General features: G+C 35.9%; 2 protein-coding genes across 2 annotated transcripts; both read left to right on the top strand.

Annotated features, from left to right (window-relative positions):
• The first annotated feature begins 479 nt into the window (after positions 1-479).
• On the top strand, positions 480-6,145 carry LOC149795066 (uncharacterized). Its single transcript, XM_089964027.1, has 2 exons — positions 480-738; positions 5,412-6,145. Exons 1-2 carry the CDS (start codon positions 569-571, stop codon positions 6,055-6,057), a joined length of 816 nt encoding a protein of 271 aa, XP_089820153.1. The 5' UTR covers positions 480-568; the 3' UTR covers positions 6,058-6,145.
• A 2,167-nt stretch (positions 6,146-8,312) lies between these two features.
• LOC149795065 (uncharacterized) lies at positions 8,313-11,489 on the top strand. Its single transcript, XM_089964769.1, has 2 exons — positions 8,313-8,493; positions 9,725-11,489. The coding sequence occupies exons 1-2, from the start codon at positions 8,357-8,359 to the stop codon at positions 10,380-10,382; spliced, it is 795 nt and encodes a 264-aa protein (XP_089820895.1). The 5' UTR covers positions 8,313-8,356; the 3' UTR covers positions 10,383-11,489.
• The last annotated feature ends 3,702 nt before the right edge of the window (positions 11,490-15,191 follow it).

The following is a 15,191-nucleotide window of genomic DNA, read 5'->3' as shown; positions in this document are numbered from 1 at the left end:
CCACGTTTCTTGTGTTCTTGTTGTAAGTTTGCAGACGTGTTTATGTTGTACTTAGACATTATTCTAGAGAAAAAATATTTGTTTGGACTGTTCAGATCATTATTTGGACTATAATATTATTCTGGAACTGTTGTGAATTATTCCAAGGAGTTCTGGACGACGCAATCTAGACAACGTCATAATTCTTGTAAGACAAGTACATTTCCGGTTTTGAAATTAATACGGAACTTTTCATTGCTTTGGATTTGTATTAACATTATTCTGGATTCACTTCATAATACTATAAATTCCTCTCATTTTCATTTTTAACTTTGATAATTAAATTCTTTTTTACATTTTACAAAACCTGTTCGCTTTGCTTCTTTCTCTTACTTAGTTTGTGACCACAGATTCGTAGCAATGTGCTCTTATCACACTGCAGCTTGTTTAAACTTCAGTGTACATTTCATATCATATTTCACTTTGGAACTATCATATACACTTCTAATCACCCTATAAATTACCTTTGGAAGCATCACGATTTCCTGTCCCAGGAATAAAATCTCATACTATCGTACTGTTATCATTGATGATAAGCCATCAGACGGAGCTTAAAATCCAAATGGTTGCTTTAAATATCTTGGTTTTAATTGCCATCTGCCTGAAAGGAGCACTGGGATCTGGGAAAAAGGGCTTGGCGGTCGCCCCAGAAAATTACAGATGCGGAGATCTAGATGCTTTCACTAACGTACATTGGTGGTATGTAATACTATACTTATGTATATATTTAAGCTGACGTTTAAACATATAATGTATACTATTTGTCTATGCTAGAAATGATTATTTAAACAAAATGTCTAGTATTTTAATATGTTGGAACTAATATTTTAAGACAAAATGTCTACTATTCTAATAATGCATCATGCTGATAAATAAAAAGGCACCATTCACATTTAATCCCTTCTGGTCAATGTTATATTAACTTCGGTGAATGTCATTTTATACATGCTCTCGCCAGCAAGGGCAAACAACACGGGAGGCAGTAGATCACACGTTATAAAATCTGAACAATATGCGTAGAGCATGGTGTCACAGGCTGCCTCAACGGTGGCAACGATCACTGCATCTTACAGATCAATTACCACCCATCACAAGGCTGGATAGCAGAAGCCAGTAAAGTACTGACTCGCCTATGTCTGTCTGGCTTATCAGGTACACGGCCTCTTAATATGAATCATTTCTAAATATATATGATTCGAGTATACTTCAGCCTTAGAGAAATGTCATACCGGTAACGCCATGTGATGACTCGAGTAGTCTTCAACCTTTTGGAAGTGTCACACCGATGATGCCGTGTGATGATTTAAGAAGTCTTAAACCTTAAAGAAGTGTCATATCGCTAACATCATGTGATACAATACACAAATATAGGGATATGTGGAAACGTTTGCTAGAGCATGTAGAAAGAATCTGAGCTCAGCTCGAAGGTTCAAAGTCTGTTTCTGCGTGCTCTGGCAAACATTTGCACACAGCGAAACCGTGTTTATTATATGCTTATTTTTCTCCGTTAACTTTACATTGTCAGAATCTTTCAATATTACCCAATAGGGAACAAGCTTCTTCAATCCCATGTATTTCAGGTGGAATTGTCACATATAAATCCAGTCCATAATCACGAAATTTCGTAGAATCGAGAAAAAAAAACCACCCAAATCTATTCATTCCAGATCAAATGGAAAAGTTGTTGCAATGCGCATTCATTTACAATATGACTCCAAATTTCAATTTTAACTAGACACGCCATTTGCTTTCGAAAGTTTTGTCGAGCGCGCGACTAAGTTCAAATTTATCTGGGCGGAGTTATTTGCGCAGTAATAATGTTGTTGTTGTGTAATGATGAATGTTGCGCTTGTGTATTTAGTTTGGAATGCGGCATATATTCAGTTACTTTGTTTCGTGTAGTGTATTTTGTTAATATAATTAAGCATTAGGTACAATAAAATAAATTAGTATTTAATGAAAAGGTTACTGCATTTGTATGGAAAAATATTAATTCGTTTCGTCGGATGGATATACTTCACTCCCAAGGTCGTACAGTATTTCCATTCTAAAAACTCGTTCATATTTTCCCATACAAATGCAGTAACCTATAATTTTTATATACTCATTTTTATCTCCGTTAACATTATATTGTCAGAATCGTACACTATTTTACGATATTGCACACGCTCATATTGCACTCACGTACACGACTCGTGCGCCCAATGATGTATTAAGAACTACTTTGTAAATAAATCATGTACAATCGTGAAGTATACGCTTTTGTTTACAACATTTTTCTCTGAATAAACTAAAGCAGATGTATTGTGGACTGCCACATACCAGCTGCTTTGCAATATCCACGTCAACATTTTTGATACGGTGTTTCGGATTTAGGCTAGCGATAGACACCAGATAGGTTAAAACATTGCTGGGTCCCTACAAATAACATGCAAGTGTCAAGGAATAAATGTGTCTTCTTTAGCTGGTAATAAGAATGGCAAACACATATGCTTACAGTTTTACATCCTGAATTTCTTCAAAAAGATGGTTTCTTACTTCTGAAATCCGAATTACATGAGCCATGTCATGAGTTCTAAAGCTTGATTATACATTTCTAAATTGTACTGTAATTTCGACTACATTCCAAGTGCAATTATATCCTCCTTACTGCACTCAAAATGAAATTAACATTATATTCCTTAGCGTCTTTTTTATAATTACAATTGAAATACTTCACATTTTCCCACATTATGATTCCAAACATTCAGTAACAGAACAAAAACACTTGCAGACGTCAACACGCTGCTCCCTCTCTGTTGAAATCATATGTACTTGTAGAATTGAAACAAATCAATCCAGTCATTATCACGAAATTTAGTAGAATCGACACAAATACCAAAATCAATTTATACCAAATGAAATGGAAAAGCTGTTGCCATGCGCATTCATTCACAATATTACTCTAAATTTCAATTTTAACTAGAACAAAACGCCATTGTCTTTCGAAAGTGATGTCTAGCGCGCGACTAAGTTCAAATTTATCTGGGAGGACTCATATGCGCATTAATAGTGTCGTTGTGTACTGAAGAATCTGCGCTTGTTTATTTAGATTGGAATACAGCTTAAAGTAAGCTACTTTGTTTTTTGTAGTGTATTTTTTATATATAAGTAAGCCTTTGGTAGAATAAGAAAATGAGCATATAATTTTAAAAAAGTTACTGCATTTGTATGGGAAAATATGAACTCGTTCATTTTTTCCCATACAAATGCAGTAACATATAAATACTCGTGCCATGTAGTCAAGCAGCACGATAAATTCAGATATTTGAACACAGCTGACTTCACAGAAGTGCTCGACGTCACACCAGGCGGAACCGATAGCATCATGCAAGAATAAAGGATTAGTCAAGAGTGCAATTTGTAAAATTACTGGAAGGATAAACCACGTTGGCAAGTCTGAATATGGAAATTGAGCCAACATCTATCTTGTCACGAGTAGAACTCCTTAACCATTGAAACATTCCAGCTACATATGTATGAGCTACTTTCTATATTTTGCGAGCATTGAAATCAGAACAAATGTAAGATAATATTTATCATATGACGAAAATGTGTGTTTGTGATTTGGTATTTGAACGTAGCTTTAACAGTGCTTCAGTCATATCGCTACGATGTCTCCACTGTGGCAATTTATAATGATGTCTAGCACTGGTGCATCTTGCCACAGACCAGTCCTAACACTAATCTCTTAATTCTGAGCGCCAAGCGAGGCATCTGTTAGTACCACTTTTATAAGCTTTGGTATAACGAGCTCCTGCATCCGAGGCGGACACTCTAACCTCTAGGTCACCGGAGCGGCCAGATGACGAAATACTGATATAATACCTATAAATTTCCTACCCAATAATGAGCGAGAACTTTACCCTGAAATCCCAGGAGTAGGAGAACAATGCTGTCCTTTTATGATTCTGTGTATGTATGTATGTATGTATGTATGTATATATATATATATATATATATATATATATATATATATATATATATATATATATATATATATATATATATATATATATATATATATATATAAGAGAGAGTGTGTGTGTTGTTGAACTTTGACGGTGATTGAGGGTAATCTTTCAGGCCTACCTTTTACTTGGTCTCATTTTTAAAGATGTTTACCTCGGTTTAAGTTGAAGACCTTGGAAACTCTTTTGTCTACCTGATGCTTGTCATGATGTTTATTTAAGGTTTAGTAATAGACCTGACCTTGTTTAAAAAATTGATGGAATTTTCCATTGGGAATGACCTACATCAAGGGTATTCTGTCGCATCATAGCTCAGGTGATAGTCTTTATATAAAGGAGACGAGGTAAAAACCATTAGTCATTCCTGTTTTAATATCAGCATTTGGGAATCTATGATCAGAGCTTGTGACTGTGTTCAGTTATAATCATTTATTTAAATTATTCATTCGCATAACAAAGTGTTTATTTAATATTTTTGGACTTAAACACTACTTTGGAATTATTGAGGACTCATTCAAAGACATTAATATTATTGTGCTACATCAAGACATTCAAAACTATTAAAATTGATTCTGAACATTCTATACTTCTGGACCTGTGATAGGACATTTAGGATTATTTTGGATTTAATTCGCAATACCATAAGTTCCTCTTAAATTTTAATTTTGTATTCAAGGGAAATAAACTGTATGTTGAATTTTACTAAACTTGTTGGTTTCGCTTCTTTTTGTCAAATAGTTTAAGATATTCTTAAAATAGTCTGCGACTACCTTTTGTTCGAGGTTTCAAGTTTACAACTGAACAAATGCATCGAAGAACTCTCGTGTGTCCTTAGGATATGTGGAGTACTAACAAAACTCTAATTTGATTTAGGATTTAAGACTACGTTCGTATCAGAAAGGTTGAAGTCTTCAGTAATTTCTGTTGTTTTTGTTTTAGTAACGTTTTGGGATTTTATTTATCTATCTGAATATAGAAAGGTATATTACAAACAAAAATCATTACTAAAGTAGTTCGATCGTGATTTCTAGATGAAGTCTCGTTGTCAGCGTAAGATAATCCATGTCTCGTAATGATCCGGATGTTCTACTTCGAACAGCTGGGCGTGATCTAGCAGTCAAATTCGCATTACTGTGTTAGTAACGATATATATTTATTTACCAAACATGTACTCTAATCTCTAATGAAATGACTTAAGCACATTCGAATTTGTCGGGTAATTAGGCCAATACCTTGTCATATAAACAATGTTGACATAACCAACTGTTGTTCAGAATGTATAACGTTGAAAATATGAAATACTAAAGGCAGTAGTAATATGTAAATGAGCCAACACGATTTGAAGAGTGTTTTACTTTTCAGGTATGACTGGAGCAAGACACCATCCTACCATGAGAAACTGCACTGCGGGCACCTTAAATCCGGTCGAGTTCCCATGATATGGAGCTGGAGCTCCGATCTGAATATTCACCCGGATTCCCAGTATGTTCTTGGTTTCAATGAGCCCAACTTCTATCACCAGTCCAATATGACACCGCAAGTGGCAGCACAGCACTGGCGAGAAATTGAGCAACGTTTTACAGGCAAACTGTTGGTTAGTCCCTCAGCGGCGCCTTGTGGAAGTCATGAGCAATGTATGGCCAACGGAGAAGAATGGTTTGCCCAGTTCTTCCAACATTGTCAGGGCTGTCGTGTTGACTACCTCGCTACACACGGCTACTGGTGCAACGCAGATACAACCATTAATTATCTAAAAGGATTATGGGACCGTTTCCATAAGCCAATATGGCTGACAGAGTTTTCTTGTCCCCAGACCCACTCTGAGGATACACAGCTTCACTACATGAAAGAAATTCTACCCCGCCTAGAGGCCTCACATTTCGTTTCCCACTACTCATGGTTCGTGCACCGCTGGAAATCAGATGGTTGGATTTACTCCTCTGCCAGCCTTCTGCATCAGGACAGTTCCACTCTCACTACTCTTGGACAATATTATAACAATTTCTGAATAGGTGATTCCGATTTCCAGGTCTGTTTACTGCAACCGGATGTTATACACATAGGCCCATTGCAAACATGCAATTAATAATACATGATATGTGACAAAGTATGTGTTTTATTGTTCTTTTTTCATCCCTATTCCTTTATCTGTTCGTTCGATTGCAAGCTAATTTATATGTCCTCAAGCCTTTTTCCCGCTTATATTCTGAGTTGCAATGATGAACCTTGCATAATGGGAGATTAGATTTCCATGTTGTCATCATAAAAGCTGGCGTATGGTATATAACACTGTGCTTCAACTGCTGCCACTCGGAAACACTAAAATCTTTGTTTGACGTGTGGCGATTTTTAATATTTTTTAAAATCAGATTCCATATTAACTCTGTCCTATTAAAAGCATTATGCGCATTTCCTCCATAAAAGCTTTCAGGTAAGGACCAAATCTAAGCAATTGAGGCCACATTTTGATTGCAAAACATTTGATGATAAACTTTGTAAAGAAAATCCATTCGACTTACCGCCTATAAGATTGTATGTTGAAAAAGAGTATATTGACAAACTCGATAATTCAAAGGCTACAGGGACTGATGGCTATGGGCCCAAGATTCTAAAATGTATACCATACACAGCCACACAATCAACATTAACATTAATACTGATATTGTTCGAAACTAACTATAATTTGTAACGAGAAAACAATGCTCCTGACAATTATCTGTAGTTCATCCACTTTATCTAAAGTCACTGAAACTGACCTGTCCAAGCATCAATAGAGGTATCTATGTGAATGTAGAACACTTCTTGATGCTGATTACTGTTTTCGAGGAAAAACATTTATGTTATACGTGCCTTTTTAACCACACTGATAATTGGATAGGAGATATTGATAACAATATAGTATGTACAGTCTTTGTTGATCCCCATGAAGCGTTTCACCTTGTTGACTGTCAAATACTTCTGTACAAAGTAACATTCCTGAATATGTCATCCTAGAGTAAAAAATTATTCCAGTCTTCCACTGAACTTCGACAGCAAATATTACTCTCAGTAAGCAAATCTTCAACACAGCAGTATTTGACTTCAGGGTAATATCCTGGATCCTATCTTGTTTAAACAAAATCAATGGTTTTGTACTATATAGTTATAATACCGATAGGTATGCTGATGACACTACAGTGTATTTAAAGGCTTAAAGAAGTAACATTGCATCGTCGGGAAAACTTAAAAGGTTTAGCAAAGTTTTGTAATTGGCAACATATTGGTACCGATAACACAAAACTACTTGCCTGATGCTTATTAACCAACAATTGGGAACAATTCAGTATTCTCTAAATATTTCCATTCATAACCATATATGAAATGTAATGGAATCACCGGCCGTTTTAGGTGTAGACGTGGAATAATCACTGATTTAGACTATACAAATCTGTAACGTGTATTCCAAACAAGCCTCTGCTGTTTCTTTTTTTACTAAGAAGGATTAAAAATCATCTTTCTGACAACACAATAAAGACTTTCTATGGTGTCTACGCCATATCAAATTATTTTGCGCTACAATATTTCAAATCCTTAGTAAACCCTATGACCTCATTGAGTGTATACTCAAACCTTTCAGACAGTGTCGTAGCAAGCTCCCAAGCAACCCCTGCAACTGGACTGGATGTGGGGGTGGGAATATTAGCAAAATTCCCATCATTTTAATTATAATTTGTTTATTGGGAAGATGCCTAAGAATTAAGTTATGCGGGGGCGGGGATGGAGCGCAGAATTTCTTGCTACGCCACTGTTTTCAAAATTTACAAGATTGCAGAACAGAACATAATTCAAATTCACAAACATACATCGTATGCTTTCTAGAGCATGTAATTGAGTGTCATTGTCGTATCACATTAGATTTACTAAAGTGAAGTTCATATCCGTTTTGTAAGGACAACTCTGTTTCCTCTACCATTTTGGATCCTTCTTCTTCATATCCTGAAACGTTCCTATCACTGTTTTATCGGACATATCGCAAAATGTACGGCAGAGAAATTGATAGCAGTATCATGGACTCGATCAGGAACGCATTGCCCATTCGATTTTCTAGCCCTGCATTTGTTGTCGCGTTGACTCCAATATAGTTTCATATATGACCTACTATATGCGACCTCCCGAGCATGTACAAATCTTATCACACCGCATTCATCAAGATACATCTGCCACTCCTAATTTAAGGAGTCACGATGTCCATCTATGACCACCAAAATAATTTATCTTATCTCAAACTCTTTGCCAAAAGAAATTAGTTTCGTCTGTTGGTGGAAACCATGGCGTCACTCGCTCTTCTGATTGTAGTTGTCGTCTGCATGAAAGGTGCGCTGGGATCGGGTAAAAAAGGTTTGGCGGTCTCTAACAGTCATTACAGATGCGGAGACTTGGATCGTTTCAACAATGTACATTGGTGGTAGGTACTTTCTTTTTCTAAATTGTTTTGTTTAAAAAAATCTATTTCAACCATTGCTTGCTCTTCCTTGGGCCTATTCCTGGAGTTTGGGTAAAGTGAATGGGATGGGCCTCTAGTGAATGACTTAAGCATTATACTTTCTCTGGATGTCTATCATACTCTTTTGTTTTTTTTATAAAGCTTATTCCCAATGGTCATTGAATGGGGTTATCTTATAGAACACAGACACGTAGAGCACACAAGAGTAATATTCCATTATACGTCCGTACAGAAAATCATACAATTTCAACTCAAGTATCAGAAGGTAAGAAAAACGTTATAAGTGGCTGAAACCTTGCTTAATCTGACTTATTAGATACAAAGCATAGCAAACAATTACTGACCAGAAGACCTATTTGGCGTAGCACTAAGAAGTTCGTGTTGTGTATAAGGTTTCAGGTTCGTGATTGACTGTTTTATGTCGGCGTTGCCGTTGAGGCTTCCAGTTGTGTCCACTTTAAGCCCTGTTCGAGCAATACTTGAGCCATCAAGCTTGCTTGACAAAATATTGTATAACTTCTACCAATGACATAGATTAAACTTTGAATTTTTAGATATTACATAGTATGCGTTATAGTGATAACTTCTATCTACTGTGTGCTACAGTGATAACCTCTTTGTACTATGTCTTATAGCGATAACAACTTTCTACAATGTGTTATAGTGATAACATCTACTGTGTGTTATAGTGATAACCTCTTTGTACTATGTGTTATAGTGATAACATTATTTTACAATGTCTTATAGTGATAACCTCTATCCAATATGTGTTATAGTGATAACCTCTATCTACTATCTGTTAACAGTGATAACCTCTTTGTACTATGTCTTATAGCGATAACAATTTTCTAGAATGTGTTATAGTGATAACATCTACTGTGTGTTATAGTGATAACCTCTTTGTACTATGTGTTATAGCGATAACATCATTCTACAATGTGTTATAGTGTTAACAACTATCAGCTATGTGTTATAGTGACAACCTCAATCTGCTCTGTTTTCCAGTGATAACATCTATCAACTATGTGTTATAGTGATAACCTGTCTACTAATATTTTACAGTGATAACCTCTGTATACAAAATTACTACAGTGATAACCTCTGTCTACTATGTGTTACTGTGATAACCTGTCCACTCATGTTTTACAGTGATAACGCCTGCCTGATAATGGGCTGGTTAAAATTTTTTCAGGTATGATTGGAGCGAGACTCCATTTTACCACACTCACCAGCAGTGCGGGCCCCTGAAGACTGGACGAGTTGCAATGGTATGGGGTTGGCGTCCCCATTCGGACCTTCCTCTGCACATCCCTCATGACTCCGAATATGTGCTTGGCTTCAATGAGCCCAACTTTTACAAGCAAGCCAACATAACGCCACAAGCAGCCGTTCAGCACTGGGCAGAAATCGAGGCACATTCCCACGGCAAACCATTGGTTAGTCCCGCTGCGGCTCCATGCAGTGGTCATGACTCATGTATGTCCAATGGAGAAGAATGGCTTGCAGAATTCTTTCAACTTTGTCACAACTGTCGCATTGACTTCATCGCTACACACGCCTACTGGTGTAATCCGGACAGTACAATGAATTACCTCCAAAGATTGTGGAACCATTTCCATAAACCCATATGGCTAACGGAATTTTCATGCCCACAGACCCACTCTGAGGACAGACAGCTTCAGTACATGAAGGAAATCCTACCGAGACTGGAGGCCGCCCATTTTGTGTTCCGTTACTCGTGGTACGTGCACCGCAAGATGACAGACGGTTGGACTACCACCTCCACCAGCTTACTGCATCAACACGACTCCAATCTAACTACACTTGGGGAATATTATAATAACTTCTGAGTAGACAGGTTGATGTTTTGTTTTAATTTCACTTTGTAGAAATCAATAATTAAAAGATATAGAACATTAATACCAAATAAGCAAATTACATTTTGCGTGTTAGGCCGGTAACTCAGCCCCTCATCCATGATGATATTGATTTTCGGTTTGGAGACAGACATCACCTATTCATTATATGCTGCAAATATCTGCAGACAATTTTTGCTTCACACATCGGTGTACATTTTATACACTTACCGGTGCTTCTCTCGGCTGTGGAGCTACCATCGGCTGAATGGTTCATTTGGTGACATGTATATTTTATATCTGGAGCAAATCCAAGGTTTGGTGACTTGTAAATCCACGTGTAATAGCAAAACCATATGGCATGTGTCCATTTCGAATTTCGCGGCAGATATGGCTGTTACCAATTACCTGTACGTGTCTAAAGTGTATGTATCTTTGTTCCGGAAAGATTTGCATGCAGCAAAATTGCACATTTTAATGAACAGGTGACATCAGACCCACATATCATCCGTCAGTATCAACACATATTTGGGGGCTTGACTTATCGGACTACTCGCGTGTGTGCAAATACAAGGACTTTCGTTTCTTTCCTTCTTCTGCTATTTCATAGTTGAAATGCAAGAATTCACACCATCATCCAATTATTATAGTATTACAGCCAGTAGAAAATGCGCCAGCCCAAATCTGATAAAATAATCATTATAGATGAGAGAAGGAAAATTCTTATTGATTATATTACGCATGGAATCCAGACATATTCCGCTGTTGTTTGGTTTTATGCATTCAGTTTCACATATTTTGACAATATTTTTCAGGTACAAATTTCTGAAAACTCTTTCTAAGACAGTGTGAGATGAAGCAATTCAGATGCTTCCAAGTAATTTTAGATTGGACTGTTGACAGACTTTGCAATTTTAAGTCATGCTTTCGTTCAGCAGTTGAAAATTAACAATTCATTCTTAAGCAGCTGAAATCTGTCAACATGCAGCAAATGGTGTGTGTCAAACGGTACTATCCTTGCACACAAGTTATATTTAAAAAATGAAGATTTTTGGACATGGGCTGTACATAGGTGAAACCAATAAATTAAAAACGACTGATTTATCGAAATACAATATCTCTTTTATTCCACCTACTCATTGTTTGCACGCTGTAATTACTTTCAAATGTTAAACAAATATTTTACTGTACCCAGGCCTACACAAAGACATCGCTGGCGCACTTTCATTTCCACTGCATAAAAATAACCCCTCCATGTTACTAGACATTTTCTACCAGCACTTATTATCTTGCCACTGGATTTTCAGTGAGGTGGTCCAGAGTCCTCATACACATCATTGCAATTGAAATACACCATACTGTTAAAATCTTACTACTCCATATAATGTGGAGTTGATAAAATGCTACACTTGTGGAACTGAAAATCACAACAAAAATAAATTTAAATTTTCACAGCAACATCAATGATTTTGCAAAGTTGTGATCAACTCGGCAGTGTTCATAGAGGCGATAGAGATCTCAAATGAGTTTAACAAAAAAACAAAAACAATTTCAATATCAAGAAACAATGTGTACTTCATTACAAGTTTGGATGGATTTAAGTGTTATCATATTTAGTTGTTATACAAAACAACATTCGAAAGCATACAAATATTGGTTTGCTTTTTCAAACATAAAAATAGTAGTTTCGGAAAGATGTTGATTTAAAGATTGCGTTTAATGATAAATAAATACTGAGATATGCAGTAAAGCCCTGATAGCAAGATTGTCAAAGCTGAATGAACAGGGATTTCATTACGTATTTGGCTAAATTGACAGAACGGCTTGAAGACCTGAACATCTCTACCAGATTAATATACACAGATTTGTTATAAAAAAAAAAACGAAAATACAATTGGTGTAAAACAAACTTTATTAAAAAGAACAAGCAGCAGATGACTCAGTGAAGCTGTTTTTTAATCAACCATAGGAATGACAAAAAATTGACATTGATCTAAAACCATTAATGCGTTTAAAAGGATTTGTTGAACATAAAAGCATCAGTTGGAGATGGTGTAATGGTGGCCTGTTACGCGGTAAGTACTATCTGGACATATTTGTACCGTTTTAAATTGTTTAAAAATTTTTAAGGATCTCTACTACAATCCTGTAAATACGGTTGTTTGCATAAAGATCAATTAATTGTGTAAGCAAGTTGAACTGGACACAATTAAAACAATATGTACTGGATTAAAGGAATTGTTAACTAACTGAGCATGGAACCTTCATGTTACAAAATCAAGCAAGAAACGCATTTCCTTCCTGAAGGATATATATATTAGTCACGTTAATGACATCTTGCTAGCAAACATTGTTGATAAGCAAATATGTGACACATACAAAGGTGGATACAAATTCACGAAGACTTCATATACATCTCCAAAAAGTGAAAGCCTGGCAACATACAGTTTCATGAAGGGAATAATTTATTGGACAAGGGAGACATTGGGTACATTTGAACTCACTGGAAGAAAAGGCATCAACAGTTGAGAGGGTTGCCAGAACTAAAATGAATAGAATAGAGAAATATTTCATTAAAAAACAAAACTTGAAAATAGGTTGACATTTTACAAACTCTAAAGATCAATATATTTTCCTAGACTAGACTAATATCTCAGAACACTACATTTATGGCTATTTATGCGTTCTGTGGTGTCTTTGCAGGTTAACAGCATGTTTCACTTAGACTTAGTTTTGTACAGTGGTTATGATAATTGCAAACAACTAAAGAGAGGTACAATTAACAGACTGATACGAAGCCAAAAGCAGTTGTTAGCCGCATGTGAATTACATGCAAATATAGTACGTACATAATATTTGGAAAATATAACTTCGAGGTCCCAAAGAAAGTTTGGACAAAGCAATTTTGAAAGCAAATTTAAACATGTATTGGAATGACCCAATGCAAAATTCAGTAGAGTACCACCTTAGTCCCAGTAGTTTGGACACTTTGAAAAGTATTTAGTCTGTATAGTTTGGACATCATGACAAGTATTTAGGTGATGATCTCTATTTTTGTACCTTGCATAGGGAAGTTCTTTTTCTATGAAAATCGAACCCTAGGCAAAATATGAATCTGACGAGTGTTCAATGACTGCCGTTTGGACACTTTGAAAAGTGTTTAGTCTGTTTATTTCTTTAGGACATTTTATGTTGCTTGATTTTATGACTGACAGTTTATAGTGATGCCTAGCACTGGGGCATCATGTTGAAGACATGTAACATCATGTTCCACCCAGACACATTATCCTGACAACAGGTCAGCCACTTATAAAGCTAACTCTTAATGCTGAGCGCCAAGCACGGGATCTGTTAGTATCACTTTTTAAGTCTTTGGTATGACTCGGCCATGGTTCGAACCACAGCTGAGGCAGGTCATCTAACAGCTTCGGCCACCGGAGCAATACGTTTAGTATCTATAGTTTGGACACTTTGAAAAATGTTTAGTCACAGTAGCTTGGACACAACATCGCTGTTATGGGTAACTCATAAAGTTAAAACACATCGTGAATCTTACTAAATACTAAGCTTGACGTTTTTACAACATTCAGTTTTTTTTGTTGCAAGAATGAAAAGAAAGTTTTGCAGAAGCCATGTTTTATCATTCAGTTTAAGTGACCCTGCTTTCGACCTATTAAATACAAAATCAATAGGTTCCTTTCTGGTCTCCAATGCAAGCTATCCACGAAGTTTGATAATAGTTTGAGACATAGCACTTTAGTAATTTTGCAGAATCCATTTTTCTTCCTTGAGTATCTTCAAGATTTACTTCCAACATTTGATAAACTCAATCAATACGTGCCACAAAAGCAAGATAGCTACAAAGTTTAGTCAAGATATGCGATGCTAAACTTTAGTTTAGTATAGACTGTGTTACCATCTTCCAGTCCATGCGACCTTGACCATTTTGTCTTTGCACTCCAACATAAAAGGTGTCCTCTTTGTTTAAATGCTAAAAGCTGCGACTTCCACAAAGTCCGGTCAAAGTAAGTGATATAAAACTCATGACATGAGGAGGAAACCATTTTATTTATACGGCCAGTGATTTTGGCCTTTGAACTTTGGACTCCAAAATATATCAACATCTTCCTTAACGCAAATACAAACCATTAGAATGTTGGTCAAGCTATCAAGTATAACAGTCGAGTAACAGTATGGAAAGTGTCCAATTGTTCAGTCCATGTGACTTTGACGTATGATTCTTAAATCAACAGTTTTCATCCTTTCCTAAAATGCAAGCTACTTGCAGAGTGTGGTAATGGTGAATGGTAAAGAACTTGAGTTATTCTGCCAATGGAAAAAGGGAACAGACAGATGTATGTCACAACAAAATACATTTCGCCTCATATAAGGCGTTAAAAAAATTTGCATATTGCAAATTCTTTTCAGAAAGTTCACACATCAATATAATTTAAATATAAAACGTTACTGGAAACCTAAAGAATATAGTACAAAACACCTGGTTGTTTCCACCGAGATGAATTAAAAAAAATACATACTCATGAATAAAAAAATACATACTCATGAATAAAAAAATACATACTCATGAAGATACATATTAATGATGATTCATACAATACGTTTACCCCATAATGTTTCCAAAAGACGAAGGAATATGGTATGTGTACTGCAGATATCCCAAAATTCTAACGGTTCTTGCCAAATCTTTTATTGCGAAAATTAATGTGGTGCTCATATATTTGTAAAATTTAATATAAAACCATTCAAAGGAGAAGAAAATGTTGTGACAAAATGGAAAACATT

Source organism: Sinohyriopsis cumingii, chromosome 7 (genome assembly GCF_028554795.1).
Source record: "Sinohyriopsis cumingii isolate HCF-2022 chromosome 7, ASM2855479v2, whole genome shotgun sequence".
Taxonomy (NCBI): domain Eukaryota; kingdom Metazoa; phylum Mollusca; class Bivalvia; order Unionida; family Unionidae; genus Sinohyriopsis; species Sinohyriopsis cumingii.
The sequence above is the reverse complement of the archived record's forward strand: the minus strand, read 5'-3'. Positions and strand labels throughout refer to the sequence as shown.

Bases quoted from the DNA above. Each gene is read 5' to 3' on its own strand.
- LOC149795066 (XM_089964027.1), top strand. From the start codon at position 569: ATGATAAGCCATCAGACGGAGCTTAAAATCCAAATGGTTGCTTTAAAT. The intron at 739-5,411 runs GTATGTAATACT...TTTACTTTTCAG, and splicing joins TTCACTAACGTACATTGGTG to GTATGACTGGAGCAAGACAC.
- LOC149795065 (XM_089964769.1), top strand. From the start codon at position 8,357: ATGGCGTCACTCGCTCTTCTGATTGTAGTTGTCGTCTGCATGAAAGGT. The intron at 8,494-9,724 runs GTAGGTACTTTC...AAATTTTTTCAG, and splicing joins TTCAACAATGTACATTGGTG to GTATGATTGGAGCGAGACTC.